The sequence below is a fragment of the Bos taurus genome, chromosome 22 (assembly GCF_002263795.3).
Source record: "Bos taurus isolate L1 Dominette 01449 registration number 42190680 breed Hereford chromosome 22, ARS-UCD2.0, whole genome shotgun sequence".
Taxonomy (NCBI): domain Eukaryota; kingdom Metazoa; phylum Chordata; class Mammalia; order Artiodactyla; family Bovidae; genus Bos; species Bos taurus.
Window position 1 is genome coordinate 58944066 of NC_037349.1, and position 20642 is coordinate 58964707.

Below are 20642 nucleotides of genomic sequence, written 5' to 3' on the forward strand. Positions count from 1 at the left end.
GGCGGCTCTGCATCCCCTCTGCCCCGCCCCCCCACCCAAGGGTTCGCGCGAGCCCCAGACCCCACAGGACTCTGAAAGGGATGAAATAAAAAAGTGAAAAAGTACATGTTGTCAGTGCCTTCCTTCCTTCCTTCGTCTAACCTAGACACAGAAATCTGTAACCATTACTGCACAAAAATGACCTCCTTCCTCCTACCTGATGGCTCGGCACGCTGCCCTGTCCCAAACCCATCCATAAAATAAACAGACTAGACAGCCTGCGTGCAAGTGCCCTCCCTGATCCAGCCACTGCACGCTGACCACAGGCACAACACTGCCGGTCACGCTGGACTCCAGGGGCACCGGCATCACATTCGACGAAGGGGGAGGAAAACCATGCGTCCTTTTGTCCCTCCGGCCTCCCCGACTCGGCCGCGAAGCCCATCCTCGGGTGGGGGTCCGCACCGCCCGACGGCCCGGGAGGGAGCCTCTGCCTGGCACCAGAGTCCCCGAGCGGCGTGTCAAGGCCTCGAGGACTCACGTGGCCTTCCGCGTCCGGGGGCTGGGGTTCCCCACTGCAGCCTCCCTCCTCAGCTGGGCTACTGCGGCCCCGCCTGTGGTGAGTCTGGAGGGCAGGGCTTGACAGGGAAGAAGCGGGGAGATGCACGCCTGGGGGTGTTGGCTCGGGCACACCCCTGTGGAAGGCACAGCTCTGGAAGCCCACCTGCCCTGAGGCATCGCTTTGCCCAGGGCACCCGAGGTGGGCAAGGGAAGGTGCTGCCATCCTGTGGACACTTCCTGGAGCTGCAGCTGGACAACCAGCGCTTCCTGGCACCCCGCATTGACAAGGCCGGTGGGGGGCAGGGAGCAGGGCCTGGCAGCCATCTGAACACAGCCCGCTTTCAGGAAGCCGCGGGCCACAGGGCCGGTTCCCTCACACCACTCTTGGAGGGAAGGAAAACGGGAAAAAAAGAAAAAAGTCTGCACACCTCCAGCACAGGAAAAGCAGCTGAGCATCCTTCATGCCGGCAGGCATGCCACTCAAAACAATGATGAGAAGCCAAATCCCAGCAGTCCCCATGGCCCAGCCTCACAGGTCCGCAAGAGCAATACACGCGGACGGGGCTGCAGGCACGGCCACCCACCCCCGAGGCCGTCACGGGAATGCACGCTGGCCAGGGACAGGCTCCCCAGACCCCTGCAAGGAAGAAAGGGGAAAAAAAGCCAACCTATTGGGACGGGCTATACCTGGGATCTGACATGCCCACACCTGGCCTGGATCCCGAGAAAACTGTCCAGTTTGAACTCGACAGAGGCACCCCAGCATCCACCACGGCGCTGCTTACAACAGCCAAGACACAGGTACGAGTCTCCGCCGACCGATGAACGCATAAACCACACGTGGTCCCTCCAGAGGATGGACCGATTGATTACTCAGCCATAAAAACCCGCCTCTGAAAGTATTTGATTATGCCACTGGTAGCCATAGGGCTGGACCTTGAAGGATCATATGGTATGTCAAGTCAGCCAGGCGTAGCATATGATTTCCATTCTAGCAAAATGGAAAGAGAGATCAAAATGACTCATTCAGTAAGCAGAAACTCCCAGCTTTCTAACACAGAGTTTCAAAAGGGCACCTTGAGTGGCCAATGTGAATTCGGAGCTGAAGATTAACATATACAGAGAAATCTGCATTTCTAATAGATAATCCAGGATCAAGGAGCTGAAGTTCAGCACAGGGAACTATTCTTGTCCCGAAATAACCCCTATAGCTAAAGAGTCCCAGGAGAATAGCTGTACTGTACGTATACATCCTAACTAAAGCAGGTGGTTTCACACCGACAACAAGCATTATTTTTCAAATGGATCGGACTACCACATAGCAACAGCGTGAACTTAAAGGAAAGAAGGAAGAGTCGTGCTTAGTTTACTCCCTCTGACCTTCTGGCCCCGGCTGGCAGTCCGTCCCTGGAACCTGTCCAGCCCGGACTCCCTTGGCGGGACTGGGGCGCTGCAGCGCTAACGGCATCCGACCGCAGCAGACATGAGAAGGCTCCTGTGACAGCGGGAGATTCCTAACCTGATGCGGTGGCTCTGCACGCCCAGAAAACTGCTGAGAAACCTAGGATTTGATCTAAGTGCACTGACAATGAGTGGATTTTGTGGATTTTAATATTAGTTACCTCTTAGTATAAATAGGAAAAATTAATGGTTGGGCTTCAATTCGTGATCTTAATATGAATAGATATCTAAAAGTATTTTAAAGTAGCAATTCCTAAGACATTAAAAAACAAATAGGGAAAATGTTTTAAAACATAAAAAGTAAAAAATTGAACTAGCGAATTAGGTAAACAGTAAAAGTAGGTTGATAAATAACCCAAGAAGTGTTTCTTTTGGGAAAAGCTAAGAGGTGAACATGAGTCTGAGTGAACTCCGGGAGTTGGTGATGGACAGGGAGGCCCGGCGTGCTGCGATTCATGGGGTCTCGAAGAGTCGGACACGACTGAGCAACTGAACTGAACTGAACTGAAGAAGGTGAACACCAGTGTAAAGAAACAACCTCCTTGTTGCTTTTCATAAAGAGCTCATGGATATAAAAGCTACAAACTTCTGAAAGATGTTTTTCACTAGAGGAGGGGCAGGGCCAGGGCAGTGGCTCTGCCCACACAGACCAGAGGCCCACGCGGAGCTGAAGGCATCACAGACCGTAGTGGGCTTTAAGCCCCTTTGGTTGGTACCGCTTACCAAGGGAGGCCTTGACCATCAGACCACACGCACCTGTCTCTCCATCTCCTCACCAGCGCCCCGATCTCCCGTTCTCTTCCTGTCTACTCGCGTTTTCTAACACAGATTACTTTATCTCCTGTGTTGCTTAGACATGACCTTGGCAGCTTAAGCGAGGTATTACACACACACACACACACACACACACAGTTCTTTCTCTATGCTGAACTCAGGAGCCAAAGGAAAAGAAACAGCTTAGAGTGTTTCTTTCCCCCTTTGAGGAAGGATGAGCTCTGCCAGGGCCAGAAGGAAGGAGGAAATGTGCAACCTGGCATGGCTGTGCCCTTCACCGAGCACTGCCTGGCCTGGGGTCCCTGGGCAGGAGAATCCACACAGGCCAGAGGCTGGCTGTCCCTCGCAGCCTGCCATGCGGCCCCGGCCCAGGAAGGCTCGCAGCCAGCGGGGGAGCGCCCACCTGAACCAGGCTCGCCTTCTGGTCCCTGCTCTTCAGGATCACGTTGCTCCGCCACCGCAGGTACTTCTCCTGGTGGGAGTGGATCTCTGACGCCAGGGTGGACTTCCGGCTCCGCAAGTCCTCGAGACTTGGGGCAGGGGCCACGGCTAGCAGCTTCTGCTCTGTGAGGTCTCCCTGGGACATGGGCATCCCAAACTCCTGGCTCAGCTCCTTGATCATGGCCGAGGAGGGCAGCAGGTCTCCCGTGATCACCTCCCTGAGCCTGGAGCTGTAACGGCATATGCAGTAGATCCTGGAAAGCAGAAGTGCCCCTGCTCAGCCTCACTCACCTGGCACTGCAGATCTGAGCACCCCCATCTTAGCAGAGGAGGGCGGAGAGCTGACCCCAGGTCACACAGCGCACGCACGAGGTGTCAGATTCTGTCCACTGTGCCCACAGGGGCAGGTCGCGGGAGGAGGCCTCCTTCCCAGACCTCCCAGCTACCCGTCCACGTGCCGCTCCACTTCTCTCTTCGGTTCTGCTGCTGCTGCTAAGTCGCTTCAGCCGTGTCCGACTCTGTGTGACCCCATAGATGGGAGCCCACCAGGCTCCCCCATCCCTGGGATTCTCCAGGCAAGCACACTGGAGTGGGTTGCCATTTCCTTCTCCAATGCATAAAAGTGAAAGTGAAGTCGCTCAGTCGTGTCCAACTCTTAGCGACTCCATGGACTGCAGCCTACGAGGCTCCTCCGTCCATGGGATTTTCCAGGCAAGAGTGCTGGAGTGGGGTGCCATTGCTCTTCGGTTTAGGTGGCCTTATTGCCTACTTTGCATCAACCCCCGCCCCACTGTGCGTGGAAGGTCCTCAGTAGGCTGGCCAAAGGGGTGTGGGGCTCAGGGCTCCTTCCTGCCAGGGGAAGGGCACTAGGTACAGAGCCCGTGTCAGCGCAGCTAGAAGGACGGTGCCCCAACAGGGGCACGGGGCCGCCCCCGTGTTGCCCGGCCCTCTCCCTCCTTTAGGGCTGACTCCCGAGCCCGGGGACGCTGGGGAAGCCCGGCCGCGCAGCCGCCCGCACCTGCTCAGCGCCTGGAACACCTGCGGCGGGACCGCTCTGCGCACGTAGAGCGCCGCTTGCTGCACCAGCTGCGCCAGCGGCCGGAACAGCCGCACGCGGTACAGGACCGTCTCCAGGTCGGCGTAGAGGCGCCGGCGGAAGCGCAGCTGCGAGTTGTAGAGCGCCTTGAAGGGACCCTGTTCCGCCCGCGGGACCCTGCAAGGCGAGAGCGCGCCAGCCGGCTCCTGCCTCTGCCAGGGATGCTGGCGCGGAAAACGCGGCGAACCAGACGGCTGGGTCCCAGCGCCCACCCCCGGCCCCTAGCCCTGCGTCCTCCCCGCCCCTCGCGCCCCCTGTCCCCGCCGTGTTGCTGCGTTCAAGGTCCTCCACCTCCTCGAACCCGGGGAGACTAGAGGCAGCCTGCGCCGCCCGCCGCAAGGGTGTGTGTGCCGGGCTGTGGGGGGTGGTGCCCCTTTGCTGGTTGCCCATTCTTCCACTGGGACGTCTTATTTGCTTATTCACAGGCATTTCTACACACTCAAGAGCACCAGCTCCAGACATTGCAAATACTTTTTCTCACTTTGTGGCTTCTTTTTATAGTGTCTTTGGATGAAGAGAAGTTACTCATTTTAATATAGCCAAAGGTGTCATTGTTATCCTTTATTCTAATACCTCTGTCTTATTTAAGAAGTCTTTATTCAGAGATCATGAATACGTCTTCCTATCTTATCTGAAAGCTTTACAATTTAGCTTCTTAAAAATAGATTTTTCTTCTACAAGAAAGGCAAGAATATATAATGAGGAAAAGACTATCTTCAATAAGTGGTACGGGGAAAACTGTGCAGCTACATGTTAAAAAATAAAATTAGAACATTTTCTCACACCATATACAAAATAAACCCAAAATTGATCACAGATCTAAATACAAGACCTGAAACCATAAAACTATTAGGAGAACAGTAACCTCTTTGACACTGGTCCTAGAAATATTTTTTTTTGGTCTATCTTCCCTGGTGGCTCAGAGAGTAAAGAATCTGCCTACAATGCAGGAGACCCGGGTTTCATCCCTGGGTCAGGAAGATTCCCCTGGAGAAGGGAATAGCAACCCACTCCAGTTTTCATGCCTGGAGAATCCCATGGACAGAGGCGCCTGGTGGGGTACAGTCCATACGGTCACAAAGAGTTGGACACGACTGAGGGATTAAACACAGACACACACTCAGGCAAGGGAAACAGAAGCAAAAGTAAAGCAAATGGGACCTAATCAAACTTCCAAGCTTTTGCACAGGAAGGGAAACCAGCAACGAAACATAAAGGCAACCTACTGATGGGGGAGAACACTTGCAAAGTATGTGTCTGATGAGGGGTTAATACCCAGTGTTATATCCGATATTAACATCCAATATATGAAGAACCATGCCACTCCATGTCAGAAAACCAGACAACCCAATTAAAACCTGGACACAGCACATGAAGAGGCATTTTTCCAAAGAAGATACACACGTGGCCACCAGGCACAGGAAAATACGTTCAATATTACTAGTTATTAGGAAGATGTAACTCAAAACCACAAGGTAGCCCCTCACGCCCATCAGAATGGCTATCATCACAAAGATGAGAAACAAAGCGTCGGCGAGGATGCGGAAAAGGGGAGCCTGGGCGTGCTGACCACTGAGGAAGACAGCATGGAGGCTCCAACTCCGAGATGATCCAGCAATTCCACTCCTGGATATTTAGCCAAAGAAAATGAAAACGATACTTTCAAAATATATATGCACCCCAATTCACAGCAGCCCAGGTGTGGCTGTTGTAAGTGCCCGTCAACAGATGAAAGGATAAAGGTGTGACCTATAGATATGCCAGACTATTACGAAGCCACGAAAGAGGACGAGATTTGGCCACGAGCTCCAGACGGATGGGCCCATCTTGTGCTTTGTGATGTGAGTCAGACAAAGACGCACACGCCATGCTTTCACGTATGTGAAATTTGAATCTGAAAACCGAAATGAACCACCAAAAGACTGTTGTGGTGAAATCTGAGTAAGAAGAGACAACTGCAGTCTAGTTAAATCGTAAAGGGTCCATCAATCCCCTGGTGGCTCAGTGGTAAAGAACCCACCTGCCAATGCAGGAGATTTGAGAGATGTGGGTTTGATCCCTGAGTGGGGAAGATCCCCCGGAGAAGGGAATGGCAACCCACTCCAGTATTCTTGCCTGCAGAATGCCACAGAGGAGCCTAGTGGGCTACAGTCCATGGGGTCACAAAGACTCAGATGCGACTGAGCCTCACACAGACACACACACACACACACACACACGACCCTGAATCCACGGACGCCTTCCACCGGCGGCGACACTGAACCTGAACTTGACATGGAACGCGCCCTCCACCAGCCTGACAGGCGGCCCACGTACCGGCTCTGGTGACGGGCCCACAGCCGCTGGAGGCCGTGGTCGGCCAGGCCCTCCAGGACGAGGAAGTGGACCTTCCCGTCCAGCAGGTGGACGCCGGTGAGCACGTCCAGGTCGGGCTGCTCCTGGGTCTTCACCCGGATCTTGAAGGCGGACAGGATCTGTTGAATGTCCTCCAGCGGGTAGGAGTCCAGGGCCAGGGCCCTGGCGTTGATCATGGTGACGTCCTGCAGGAGGCTGTGCAGCAGGGAGAGCCGCCTGGACTCGAACACGAAGACCACGCGGCCGAACCGGGAAAGCACGGGGTCGGCGCCGCCCAGCCCACCGCGCAGAGGCACCGCCACATCCACACGCAGCTTCAGCAGGCAGCTGGCCTCCAGGTAGTCCCCCGGCGGCATCAGCCCATGCGGCACGCCGTCCCTGGGGCCCCGGGGCCCCGCCGCGTGCCTGCTCCTGCGGCCGTGGCCCAGGGGGGCGGCCCAGGGCTCGCAGCTGCGCACAGGGGCGGCCAGGTTCAGGTACTTGTGGCCGAGGAGGAGGTCGGCAAAGCTGACCTGGGCCACGCCATGCGGGTCCCACATCTTCTCCTGGGTCTCAAAGGGGTTGCTCTCCGTGTCTCTGGGGGAGATGAGGGCCTGGAGGTTGAGGTGCGCGTCCAGGGGGTCCTCCCCAAACAGGGTGGGCTTGCGGGAACAGCCCTCGGACTTGCGGTCCCGGTCGTGCACTTCTACCACCATGGGGGGCCCCTCCAGGTACTCCCTCAGGTCGCTGGGGTGCATGGCCCCTAGGAAGATGACGTTGACGTCCTGGAAGTACACGTGGGTCCCGTGCGGCTGGCCCTCCGTGCAGTGCACCGGGGCCCTGTGGAACTGGTACCTGCAGTACACGGGGCTGCACAGCCGCTGCGGTGGCAGCGCCGGGGGTCACCCCCTGTCCCCATCCCCCTGCCCTCCAGGCAGCCCCCGCCCAGCAGCTCAGATCAGCACCGGGCTCATCGCCCCCCGCCCCCCACAACCGACAGCCCCTGTGGTCTTCGGTTCATCATCCCAAGCCCCAAGGACGGAGCCCGCTCTTCAGGCCACTGCGAGGACCCAGGGCCATGTGCAGGGCCCCAACGTGGCGGCTGGCAGGGCTCAGCGAGCCCCGAGGTCCCCCCACCATCCCCGGGATGGCCAGTGCCACGCGGACAGGCCCCATGCCTCCTCACATGCAGGGGCCAGGCACGGAGAAGGCGGAGAGGAGAGGCCTTCAGGACAGGGAACCCGTGTGTCCCAGACAGGCAGGTCGGGGGGCTGGCACGGGTCACCCTGAGCATACAGAGCGCCCACACAGAACTGGGGGCTGAGTGTAAGAGGCCTGGCAGGTGCAGGCCTGTGTCCACACGGAGACAGGAAAGCTTGCGTGCGCTAAGACTCCAGCATCAGAAGCTGCCCGTTTGCACAGCATGTGGTCCGAACACACACCGCTGCTACCAGGGCACTGTTTATTTTCCTGAAATAAAGCCGATGCTGAAAGTATTTGACAATAATCCTGGGTGGGTTGCTATGGCTTCGCTGGTACCCAAAAGAAATAATGAAGACTTTCTGGAGAAATCCACTTCCAACTTCCAACCCTGGCCTCAGAGAATTCGCACTGAGAGACCTCAGGCTGGGGGACTCCTGGCCCCAGGAACCTGACATCCTCCGGGCCTGGCTGAGTGACCCTAAGTGCTGAGACAGGGCCGATGAGGGTACTTGTCACCAGGGCCCTGGGGACGGGGGACGGCAGGTGAGGGGCGGAAGGCCGGGAAGGGCTGCTCCGACCCCAGCCAGCCCAGCTCGCGCTCACCTCTAGTTCCCTGATGGGCACGGGCTGTGACGGGAGGGAAGAAACGCACTTGATCTTTATGGTCATGGGGTTCAGATCCTGCTTCTGCTCTTCTGTCATGAGGGGAACCTCAGTTTTCAGCGTCAAGAAACAATCTAAGATGTTGGCCGACCTCCCGCTGCTGTGGCTCACGACAGACTGCCATCCTGAGGACAGACAGACAGGGCAAGCCGATTCCCAAAGACAGCCCTGAGACCAGGCCAGAGGGGCCGGGGAACCGGAGCTCCGAAGACAAAGTCAGACCTCGAGGAGGAAAACCCGAGATACCGGTCACAACTGGGGAAGGCCCACAGGCACCATGTCTGCACCCCTTTCTCCACTGAGGCCTCATAGGTTCCCGAAGAGGATTTAAGTGTGTGCCTTGTTAAAAACGCTTTCGTTTCTTTATTTTTGGCTGGGCTGGGTGCTGGGTCTTCACGGCCGTGTGGGTTTTTTCCTGCTTGCAGCTGAGCGGGGGCTACTCCCTGGTCGCGGTGCCCCGGCTTCTCTCATCACAGAGCAGGGGCTCTGGGTGCACGGCCGTCAGTAGTTGCGGCGTGTGGGCTCAGTCGTTGCGGTTTTGCAGCAGTGTGACTGCAGAAAGGACGCAGGACCTGGCCTGCTGCAGGGCACACTGGCTGGAGGACACTTTTCTCCCAAAAGGGGCCCATACATCTCAGCGGGAGGAGGCATACTGGGGAAGGCAAAAAAAAAAACACAAAAAAGCTAAGCCCCAGCTCTGCAAGCAGAGGGGCCTGCTTAGTTTCAAACCCTAGATCTGTTAGTCGCCGTGTGACCTACAAGCAGTCACACGCTCTTTGAGGCTCCATATCCTCGTGTGCAAGAGGGGCACAGATCCCGCCCGTCTCAGGGTGAAGAGGATGACGACGCCTTACGTGCAGGAAGGTGACGGACTCGTGGGCTCTGCTAGCATAGGGTCCGTGCACAAAAAGACCGATTTGCTTCTGTTCATGATGCTGGTAAGCATATGTTTAGGGCACTCGCACTCAAAGAGAGCAGCTGCTTCCAGAACAAGTCCTGGGCACAGACTGGGTATGTCTGTGGGGGCCACGGGCACCTCCTGGAGGACCCCTCCCTGCACCCTTGTGACTCTCTGCAACAGACCAACCACTTAAGGCCATCGCTGATTATGACCTGTGTTCTAGGACTTCGTCAGCCTTTTCATAGAAGACCGCCCAGTTTAGGACTCTCCAGTGCAAGTTCATGGCACCCCACTCCAGTCCTCTTGCCTGGAAAATCCCATGGATGGAGGAGCCTGGTGGGCTGCAGTCCATGGGGTTGCTAAGAGTCAGACATGACTGAGCAACTTCACTTTCACTTTTCACTTTCATGCGTTGGAGAAGGAAATGGCAACCCACTCCAGTGTTCTTGCCTGGAGAATCCCAGGGATGGGGGAGCCTGGTGGGCTGCCGTCTATGGGGTCACACAGAGTCGGACACGACTGACGAAACTTAGCAGCAGCAGCAGCAGCAATGCAAGTTCAGCTCAGTTCAGTCGCTCAGCCGTGTCCAACTCTTTGCAACTCCATGGACTGCAGCACGCCAGGCCTCCCTGTCCATCACCAACTCCCGGAGTTTGCTCAAACTCAGATGTCCATTGCATCAGTGATGCCATCCAACCACTGTCGTCCCCTTCTCCTCCTGCCTTCAATCTTGCCCAGCATCAGGGTCCTTTCCAACGAGTCAGTTGTTCGAATCAGGTGGCTAAAGTATTAGAGTTTCAGCTTCGGCATCAGTCCTTCCAATGAACATTCAGGACTGATTTCATTTAGGATGGACTGGTTGGATTTCCTTGCAGTCCAAGGGACTCTCAAGAGTTTCTCTAACACCACAGTTCAAAAGCATCAATTCTTTAGTGCTCAACTTTCTTAATAGTCCAACTCTCACATCCATACATGACAACTGGAAAAACCATAGCCTTGACTAGACGGACCTTTGTTGGCAAAGTAATGTCTCTGCTTTTGAATATGCTGCCTAGGTTGGTCATAGCTTTTCTTCCAAGGATCAAGCGTCTTTTAATTTCATGACTGCAGTCACCATCTGCAGTGATTTTGGAGCCCAAGGAAATAAAGTCTCTCACTGTTTCCATTGTTTCCCCATCTATTTGCCATGAAGTGATGGGACCAGATGCCATGATCTCCATTTTCTGACTGCTGAGTTTTAAGCCAACTTTTTCTCCCTCTTCACTTTCATCAAGAGGCTCTTTAGTTCTTCATTTTTTGCCATAAGGGTGGTGCCATCTGCATATCTGAAGTTATTGATATTTCTCCTGGCAATCTTGATTCCAGCTTGTGCTTCATCCAGCCTAGCATTTCTCATGATGTACTCTGCATATAAGTTAAATAAGCAGGATGACAATATACAGTCTTGATGTACTTCTTTGCCGATTTGGAACCAGTCTGTAGTTCCATGTCCATTTCCAACTGTTGCTTCTTGACCTGCATACAGATTTCTCAAGAGGCAGGTTGCGTGGTCTAGTATTCCCATCTCTTGAAGAATTTTCCACAGTTTATTGTGATCCACACAGTCAAAGGTTTTGGCGTGATCAAGAAAGCAAAAGTAGATGTTTTTCTGGAACTCTCTTGCTTTTTCAATGATCCAACGGATGTTGGCAATTTGATCTCTGGTTCCCCCACCTTTTCTAAAACCAGCTTGAACATCTCGAAGTTCACGGTTCACGTATTGCTGAAGCCTGGCTTGGAGAACTTTGAGCATTGCTCTACTAGCGTGTGAGATGAGTGCAATTGTGCCGTAGTTTGAGCATTCTTTGGCATTGCCTTTCTTTGGCGTTGCCTTTCTTTGGGATTGGAATGAAAACTGACCTTTTCCAGTCCTGTGACCACTGCTGAGTTTTCCCAAATTTGCTGGCATATTGAGTGCAGCACTTTCACAGCATCATCTTTTAGGATTTGAAATTGCTCAACTGGAATTCCATCACCTCCACTATTTTTGTTCGTAGTGATGCTTCCTAAGGCCCACTTGACTTTTCACTCCAGGATGTCTGGCTCTAGATGAGTGATCACAGCATCGTGGTTATCTGGGTCATGAAGACCTTTTTTGTACGGTTCTTCTGTGTATTCTCGCCACCTCTTCTTAGTATCTTCTGCTTCTGTTAGGTCCATACCATTTCTGTACTGTGCTCATCTTTGCATGAAATATTCCCTTAGTATCTCTAATTTTCTTGACAAATCTCTAGTCTTTCCCATTCCATTGTTTGCACTGAACGCTGAGGAAGGCTTTCTAATCTCTCCCTGCTTTTCATCTCCAATGCAAATACCTACTCAAAGCCGCATTCAGACGTTTCAGGCGGTGTCAGCCAGGATCCTGGGCAGCGGCTCAACCTCAGCACTACTGACGCTTGGGGACAGGTGGTTCTCTGTCGTGGGGACCATTCTGTGCATCGTGGCACGTTCACAGCCTCCCACTCCCACCTGTGAGCCCCGAACACGCTTCACACAGCGCCACGTATCCCCGGGGCAGAAGCGCCGGAGGTGACAACCGCCGTCTCACGGAGGGAACACGGCAAGAGCAAGTGGCCCCCAGCAGGCCCGTGCGCGGACAGCCGCTGCACTTCAGCTTGACAGGGTCAGCCGTGTCGAGGGATCATCCAAGGACTCCAGCCGAAGAGCAGCGGGGCCAGTGTCCACACCACTCCTGCGTGGCGCGTGTGGTCTCTCCACTGTGGGTAAAAGGAAGAGCCCACTCCAGACACGGAAGCTTCGCTCACCACCAAGGTGCTCCATGCCTGTGGCCTAACCAGAAATTGAAGATGACCAAACATGATCGTGCTAGTTTGGGAATGTGTTGTTTTTCACTCGTTCAGTCACATCCAAATCTCTGCGACCCCGTGGACTGCAGCACGCCAGGCCTCCCTGTCCATCACCAACTCCTGGAGCGTGCTCAAACTCATGTCCATCAAGTCAGTGACGCGATCCAACCATCTCATCCTCTGTCATCCCGTTCTCCTCCTGCCCTCAATCTTTCCCAGCATCAGGGTCTTTTCCAGTGAGCCAGTTCTTCGCATCAGGTGGCCAAAGTATTGGAGTTTCAGCTTCAGCATCAGTCCCTCCAGTGAATATTCAGGACTGATTTCCTTTAGGATGGACAGGTTGGATCTCCTTGCCATCTAAGGGACTCTTGAGAGTCTTCTCCACACCACAGATTAAAAGCATCAATCTCATGCTATTATATTTTATGGGAAAAGCAGCCTACAGTTAGCTTGATGAGCCACGGCCATCTGCAGTTTGTGGCCACAGACCGTGGTGTTAGTGCCGGGGGGCAGGGGTCTCTGCTTGCCTTGCTGGAGGCACCTTGTGTGCAGCAGCCCCATCAGCAGCCGTCCTGGCAAAGGAGCAGCCTCCTCACCAGCAGCCTGTCTGATCCCGCTGTGTGCAGGGCTCCCTGCAGAGCCGTTCACACACAGCATCTTTTATGATCCTTTCTAGACCCCTGGGGGGAAGGGAGTCACTGTCCCCATTTCACAGATGAGGACACTGAGGCTCAGAGAAAGCAGGCAGCCCGCAGGGAAGCAGCTGAGCCAGAACCACAGTCGGTGCGTCACTCCTGCAGTCACAGCCATCACGGCAGAGCTTACGGGGAGGGGAGCCCAGGCACCTCTCGGCTGGCCTGCCAGACACGCCCCTCCAGCAGGCGTGTCTTCAGTCGGGCGTCCCCCTCCCCTCACTGCAGTCAGGAGCCGGCCACCTGGAGCAGCAGCGGTTCATGAAGCAGCGTGAACCCAGGACGCTGCCCCAGGCGGGGTCTTGGGGCGGCTGCATGGAGGCACAGTCCTTCTGGACAGGGCTCGGGCAGTGCACGAAGAGTCCCTGAAAACTCACTTTGGGTGGAACTGATCTTCAAAAATCTGTCTGGAAGTACAAACTGAAAAGTTAAGAGTGTTTCCTCAGAACATATCAACATCAACCCAAGTGCCTATGGGAACAAGAATTTTCCCAGCATTCCTGAACCTGGAGAGTGACCCTCTGAGTCTTCCTAAGCTTCCTCTTCAGATCACCCAGAAGACGGCTAGTTCACCCTGATGGTCAAAAAACCCAGAGTGAAGTAAGTCTAGGATTCCTTTCTCTGAAACAAGGATTCCCTCCACGTTACCTTTTTAAGACAAAGTCAGATAATTTTACTCAATCAGCTAATTTTTTCCATCATTTAAACACATGGACAGAATACCTATTTATTTTCAATCAAACCTAGTTTATAAATTGGGATGGATCTTGCAAAGCAAAAGACTCAAACCCTTGTTCTGCCCCTAAGCTGTGTGTCCTCAGGGAAGCTGTTTGACACCGAAAAAACAGTGATGATGAGAACCACGCCCTATTCCACCAGCACCAGCACCACCAGTTCACTGGGTCAGAGTCGGTCCTGAGACGCCGGCGGCAGGACGTCAACGCTGCTTACCTGTCCCCATTTCCTGTACTGGATGTCTTAGGAGCAGCATTCGTACAAAGCAGCGCTTCGGCAAACAAACCCGGGCCGTCTGTTACCCTCACGTTTGCTTGGACTTTGCGATCAGACCTGGGTTGGAATCCTGGGTTCGCTTGCTTGCTGTGGGATCCCAGATGATGCGTGTGGCCTCTCTGTGCCTCCGTGTCCCGCCCTCAACAGTGAGGCTGCTCACCCCCGGGGTGTGGAGGTGGCGCCAGGTGGGGGCACAGTCCCCGCGGCGTCCCGTCATAGCCCGCCTGCCGGGACTCTGGGCGCCTACCTGCCAGGAGCGGCAGGACCTCCAGCTGGATGGAAAAGCTGCCATGCTTTGCAGGGCCCGCCAGCCGCATATCTGTGCCGTCCTCCCAGTGAGATGTCCTCCTCCTCCTCTGCGACTTTCTCCTGCCATCTGACTCTTTCCGCTTAGCTGTGAGATCAGAGGAAGGGAAGAGCGTCAGGGAGGGCTCCCTGGAGTCAGAGGCTCTTGCCCCACCCCAGCGGCGTCCACCTGTGGAGAGCAGGAGGAAATGAGGGGGTGTCCTGGTCCCCCCACCCACCGCTGCCCAGAGCCTGCCGTGCCGACACCAGCCACAGAAAACACCCAAGTTCTCCTCCACGTTGGCCCTTAACCATGGCACAGGGCTGACAGCTGGGCCCTGGAGCTGAGCCATCACAGTTCCAGAACCAGTTCCTTGCCTCCTATGGGGCAAACGCCGTGACCAATCTGAGCCTCAATCCCCCTGTCTGTCGAAGAGAGAAGGGAAATGTCCATGAGAGGCTCAGCCAAGAACCCAGCTCAGATGACAGAACGCAGGCGCCGGGCGACTAAAACCGCAAGCTACTGGTTCCGTGGCGGAAAGACCGACAGGACCGACGGTGCTGGGCAAACGCCCAGGAACAGGCACACAAAGTGGGGCGCGCCAGGGGCCTAAGGGCGCGCTTCCCATCGGCGCGTGACTGAGGACACGGACTGTCCGTGTGGAGGCAAACTAAACCACCGGGCACCTCATGCCATATGCACAATGAGCTGCAGACTGAGGTGGAAAAACTTCACAACGATTAGAAGGATACTCGGGAGACTAGACTGCCGTCTGGATAAGCACAGGTTTCTAGACTGCTCCCCCGGGTACGAACTGGGGAGGAACAGGTGAACGCCTGCTGCGCGTGACAAGACAGCCCCCGTGTGGGAAACGGGGAGACACAGCCCAGCCTGTGGCGCTTCCAGTGCGCGAACTATGCAGAATCATTCAAAAGACCCTAAAAAGTAAGGCCTGGGATCAATAGGAAAAATCATTTCAATGCAACAGAAGAGCATAAATGAAGACACACTGATAAGGCGAGGACTCCCAGATGCTCCCGACCCCGCGGATCAGGAACTGGGCCCTGACCTGCCAAGTGAGGGTGACGCAGAGGAGAAGTGGCAATTCTCGGTGCTGCCGTCAGGAGGGCAAGGAGGTACAACCAGGACTACGCCAGCAGCATCTCCCAACGGACCAGCGAGCATGTCCTACACCCAGGAACCCACAGGGCAGGCGCCCAGAGCCTCCTGCGTGTGCTGGAGCCCCAGCAAGGACGGTCACCGCCGCTGGCAGCAATACGAAAGTGGTGACCAACAGATGGCTCTCAGCGAGGCCAGGAGGGGCGAAGAGGCCGGACTGGCATCAGTCAGTCAGTTTAGTTCCTCAGTCGTGTCTGACTCTTTGCAACCCCATGGACTGCAGCATGCCAGGCCTCCCTGTCCATCACCAACTCCCGGAGCCTACCAAAACTCACATCCATCGAGTCGGTGATGCCATCCAACCACCCCATCCTCTGCCGTCCCCTTTTTCTCCTGCCTTCAATCTTTCTGAGCATCAGGGTCTTTTCCAATGAGTCAGTTCTTTGTATCAAGTGGCCAAAGGACTGGAGTTTCAGCTTCAGCATCAGTTCTTCCAATGAATATTTAGGACTGATTTTCTTTAGGACTGACTGGTTGGATCTCCTTGCTGTCCAAGGGACCCTCAAGAGTCTTCTCCAACACCACAGTTCAAAAGCATCAATTCTTAGGCGCTCAGCTTTCTTTATGATCCAACTCTCACATCCATACATGACTACTGGAAAAACCATAGCTTTGACTAGACGGACCTTTGTTGGCAAAGTAATATCTCTGCTTTTTAATAAGCTGTCTAGGTTGGTCATAGCTTTTCTTCCAAGGAGCAAGCATCTTTTAATTTTACAGCTGCAGTCACCATCTGCAGTGATTTTGGAGCCCAAGGAAATAAAGTCTCTCACTGTTTCCATTGTTTCCCCATCTACCCATGAAATGATGGGACCAGATGCCATGATCTTAGTTTTGTGAATGTTGAGTTTTAAGCCAACTTTTTCACTCTCCTCTTACACTTTCATCAAGAGGCTTTTTAGTTCTTCTTTGCTTTCTGCCATAAGGGTGGTGTCATCTACATATCTGAGGTTATTGATATTTCTTCCAGCAATCTTGATTCCAGCTTGTGCTTCATTCAGCCCGGCATTTCACATGATGTACTCTACACAGAAGTTAAATAAGCAGGGTGACAGTATACAGCCTTGACGAACTCCTTTCCCAATTTGGAACCAGTCTGTTGTTCCATGTCCAGTTCTAACTGTCGCTTCTTGACATGCATACAGATTTCTCAGAAGGCAGGAAAGGTGGTCTGGTATTCCCATCTCTTGAAGAATTTTCTACAGTTTGTTGTGATCCATACAGTCAAAGGCTTTGGTGAAGTCAATAAAGCAGATGTTTTTCTGGAACTCTCTTGCTTTTTTGATGATCCAATGGATGTTGGCAATTTGATCTCTGGTTCCTTTGCCTTTTCTAAATCCAGTTTGACCATCTGAAAGTTCACGGTTCATATACTGTTGAAGCCTGGCTTGGAGAATTTTGAGCATTACTTTACTAGCGTGTGAGATGAGTGCAATTGTGCGGTAGTTTGAGCATTCTTTGGCATTGCCTTTCTTTGGGATTGGAATGAAAACTGACCTTTTCCAGTCCTGTGGTCACTGCTGAGTTTTCCAAATTTGCTGGCATATTGAGTGCAGCAGTTTAACAGCATCATCTTTTAGGATTTGAAATAGCATGTATTGACACAAATACATCACAGGAAAAGAGGCAGGTTCAGGGCTGCCCTGGCATGTCTGACTCTTTGTGACCCCATGGACTGTAGCCCCCAGGCTCCTCTGTCCGTGGGGATTCTCCAGGCAAGAACAGTGGAGTGAGTTGTCATTCCCTCCACCAGGGATGTTCCCGACCCAGGGATGGGTTAAGGAGATGCTCTGCTGCAGTTACAGCCAAGCAGATGGGAACAGGGGGCAAGTGTCCTGTGTGCTCGCTGTAGGACCCTGGAGACTCAACAGTTTGCTGAAAACCTGGTGAGGAAATCTAAGCCAAGGAGGAGGAGGTGGACTCAGGGATCTGAGGATCCTCGCTGGGAGCCTGACTCTCAGATACACGCTTCCAAGAGCGGCTCCTGGGACCTGGGATGCAGTTTCCCCGGTTCCACCCTAAGAAGCCTGCACCTTCTCAGCTTCCAAAGGGTCTGTCCACACACACCGCAGCCCACATACCTACCCTACACAGCACTGATCACACGGAGGTGTAATTAACTTTCTGGACGTCTCTGGTCAGTATTACAGATTTTCATGTCCCCCATTCCCTGGTGACTGAGATGGTTAAGAATCTGCTTGCAATGTGGGAGAGCTGGGCTTCATCGCTGGGTTGGGAAGATCCCCTGGAGGAGGGCATGGCCACCCACTCCAGTATTCTCGCCTGGAGGATAGCGTGGACAGAGGAGCCTGGCGGCTGCAGTCCCTGGGGCCGCAGAACCAGACACGACCGAGCCACTAAGCACATACACAGAACACCATGGACAGGAGCCCAGAAACGCCGGCGGCAAAGGATGGTGGACGGCCCAGCGGCGAGACAGGCTGGGCCAGTCAAAAGCTGCACCGAGTATTTTTCACTTTTGATTAACATGGGAACCTTATCGAAGAATTCTGAATCTGAAACATTTCATAATTCTCTTTCAGGCCCAGTCACACTACAAAGTCCCAAAATCCCACCCTGACTTACTCTGAAATTTCTGCTTCTCTAACAGGTTTGTCAAACTGCTAAGTGATGGCTTCTCAATTAGCTCCTTCGCCTCCGTCGTGGTTGCCCCTCCCAAAGAAGAAACCGGTTTGGAATCACCCCATCTAGAAAATGCACAAAGAGAAAAATATAGGAAAGTGAGACAAACTAGGGATCGGAGCTGAGAATCTATCTACTGGATTGAACGTGAGTAGATTCTCAAAAAGATGACACTGCCTTCCTTTAAAGCACTGCCTCTTAAAATTTCAACGTGCATTTGAGTCACCAGGGAATGTCACTGAAAAAATGCAGATTGTAGGTCAGCAAGCCTTGGGTGGCCCTGAGACTCCCACCCCTAACAAAGTCCCACTAATGATGAGGCTGCTACTCTGCAGACAACCTTGCACTATCAATTATAATGATTAAAAATATATTATTGATTAAAATAAAATCAACTGAAAACTCTAAAATATCTAGGAATTCACTTACAGGAATTACCCACAACATCTACAGGAAAAAAAAAAAAAAAAGTAACCCTATTAAAAGCCATAAAGGAGGAACAGAATTAGGTGAAAAGATATACCATGATCACGGATGGGGGAAATTCATAATGTAAAAATGTCAATTCTCTCCAAATAAATCTATAAATTCCTGCAAAAAACACTTTTAACCAACATTTTCAAATGCTGTGCTCTGAGTCACTGTGCTGAACAGAAGAAACTGATGCCGTGTTGTGAATCTCCTGGGCTTCAATACAACCTTTTGTTTAATGACAGTTCTCTGGGTCCTTCCCATGCCATCCCCCCAAGTCTCGAGGCGGATCTCCCTTCGCCCCCCGGTCCCCACAGCGTCTGAGAAGTCCCCTTCTCTGGTTTCCCCCTTAGGCTCCAGCAGGTCCGAGAGCAACTGCCCTCCGAAAGGAGACACAGTGGACTCAGCTGTCCAGTGGTATGGGCTGGGATCCTGGCTTTACCAACGCCCCAAGCCTCCCAAGGATTCTAGTTTTATAACTCTGTGCCAACCACTTAGCCGCGAAGTCCCTTTATGGAGAAAATGGAGATGGTGATGCCGAATGGAGATGGAGAGTGACGAAGCTGAGGGTAATACGAAATGCACTGCTTCACACAGAAGCAGGGGCCTGACACATAACACAGGCTCAGAGGACTCAGAGTACCTTTCTCGGTTCTGCGCCCCCACCTGGACTGCGTGAGCTCCTGGTTAAGTGAAGCTACCAAAACTCCACGTGACTCTGGGAGGGGGGCTTGCGGGGCAAGAAGAAGAGGAGGCCCCTTTCCCACACCCCGAAAAACAGCACGGGGCCCTCCTTACTGGACTGTGGCAAGCTCTTCCGACCTGAGTAGCTTTTCGTGGTCCTCGGGGTTCCCGGGAAGAGTTTCTGCATCTGCTGGGAGGGAACCCGACCACATGAGCCAGCGTCTCCAAGCCTCCCACTCTGTACGAGCTCACCAAGAATGAGGGCCCTGAACACGTTTGCAGCGCCAGCCCCCGAGCCGCAGTCCCCAAGCGTTCAGCAAAATGTCTGCGGATGACACACGACTGAATGAATGAATATACAGATAACTATGATTATTTGGAAAAACGGAGGCAAGACTAGGCCTCGAGATCCTCATGTAATACTCCTCAGAGAACAAAACAGAAGTCTGTTATCTATGCAGCCAGCCGCTTCAGCGCTGTTCACACTAGAGACTCCTGAAAACACTCCCGTTTCCTTTATTCCCACCGACAGCAAACAGTTAAGCAAATCACAGTGGTGCTAGCGGATGAAACACTCTGAAGCCACCACACGAGAAGTTTATGGAAAGTTGTTAAGGAAATAGACGGTGAGGATGCAATGATCTCACACTAGAAGATTATGGACCCAGAATAACCTCATCTGTATTAAAAAAAAAAAAAAATCTCAGCACGAAAACAAAAGAATCTGCCATAACGAGATAACCAAGACATTGCAGTGTTTGTTGCTGGTGACGGAACAATCCGTTATGTTCCCTGCGTGTTTTATGCTTTTCTGTATTTCCTGACTGTTCTAAAAAACAAACGAAAGCTATGGAATGTCTCCACTGAGAGACGGGTTTTTTGTAAGTGACCAAAATGAAAGAATCAACTGCAGTGATTCGGTGCGGAGCACGAGGCCCCCGGCGGACGCCCGTGCGCACGCGTCACCCGGGACCCTGCCTTCCCGCCGGGTCCGCGCTCCGCGCGCCCACGAAGGCCGCCTCCACTCACCGTGCGCTGGCTTCAAGGATCTTCTCGGTTTTTCGAGCTTCTCTGGTGCGTGGTCCTGGCACTGCTCCTCTTTGACGTGAACGCCCTGTTCAGACAATCTTCTCTGACTTAAAACCAAATTTTTCACTTCCTCTAGAACACAGGAGGAGACCGCATGGCTGACTCGGCTCATCAGAAACACTGCTTATCCCCTAGGTGAGTGTCCCCCTCAGTTAGTGCTGGAGCAGTAAGACGGGGAGCCGCGGCCGGGAGCCGCCGGGGGGGCCGCCTCCCAACACCAGGACCCGCCCAGCCCGCCGGCACCGGCTTCTCCCAGGCAGGGTCCCTAGGCAGGTGCCTGTGCTGCGTTAGGCGCTCACCCTGCACTTGAAGGAAGGCACCACCACCT

General features: G+C 53.6%; 1 protein-coding gene across 4 annotated transcripts in view; it reads right to left on the bottom strand.

The window, feature by feature from the left end:
- The window catches only part of CFAP92 (cilia and flagella associated protein 92 (putative)), a 40447-nt gene that overhangs the window by 5511 nt on the left and 14294 nt on the right, over positions 1-20642 (bottom strand). For 2 of the 4 annotated variants that reach the window (XM_059880139.1, XM_059880140.1), the window contains exons 6-13: positions 20255-20386; positions 19340-19415; positions 18014-18135; positions 14210-14356; positions 8453-8637; positions 6629-7527; positions 4235-4429; positions 3179-3470 (exon numbers count right to left, since the gene is read on the bottom strand). In XM_059880139.1, the coding sequence (XP_059736122.1) occupies positions 3179-3470; positions 4235-4429; positions 6629-7527; positions 8453-8637; positions 14210-14356; positions 18014-18135; positions 19340-19415; positions 20255-20386 (2048 nt within the window). The remainder of the gene's footprint in view (positions 1-3178; positions 3471-4234; positions 4430-6628; positions 7528-8452; positions 8638-14209; positions 14357-18013; positions 18136-19339; positions 19416-20254; positions 20387-20642) is intronic. The other 2 variants (XM_024983327.2, XM_059880141.1) reach the window with 2 other exon arrangements.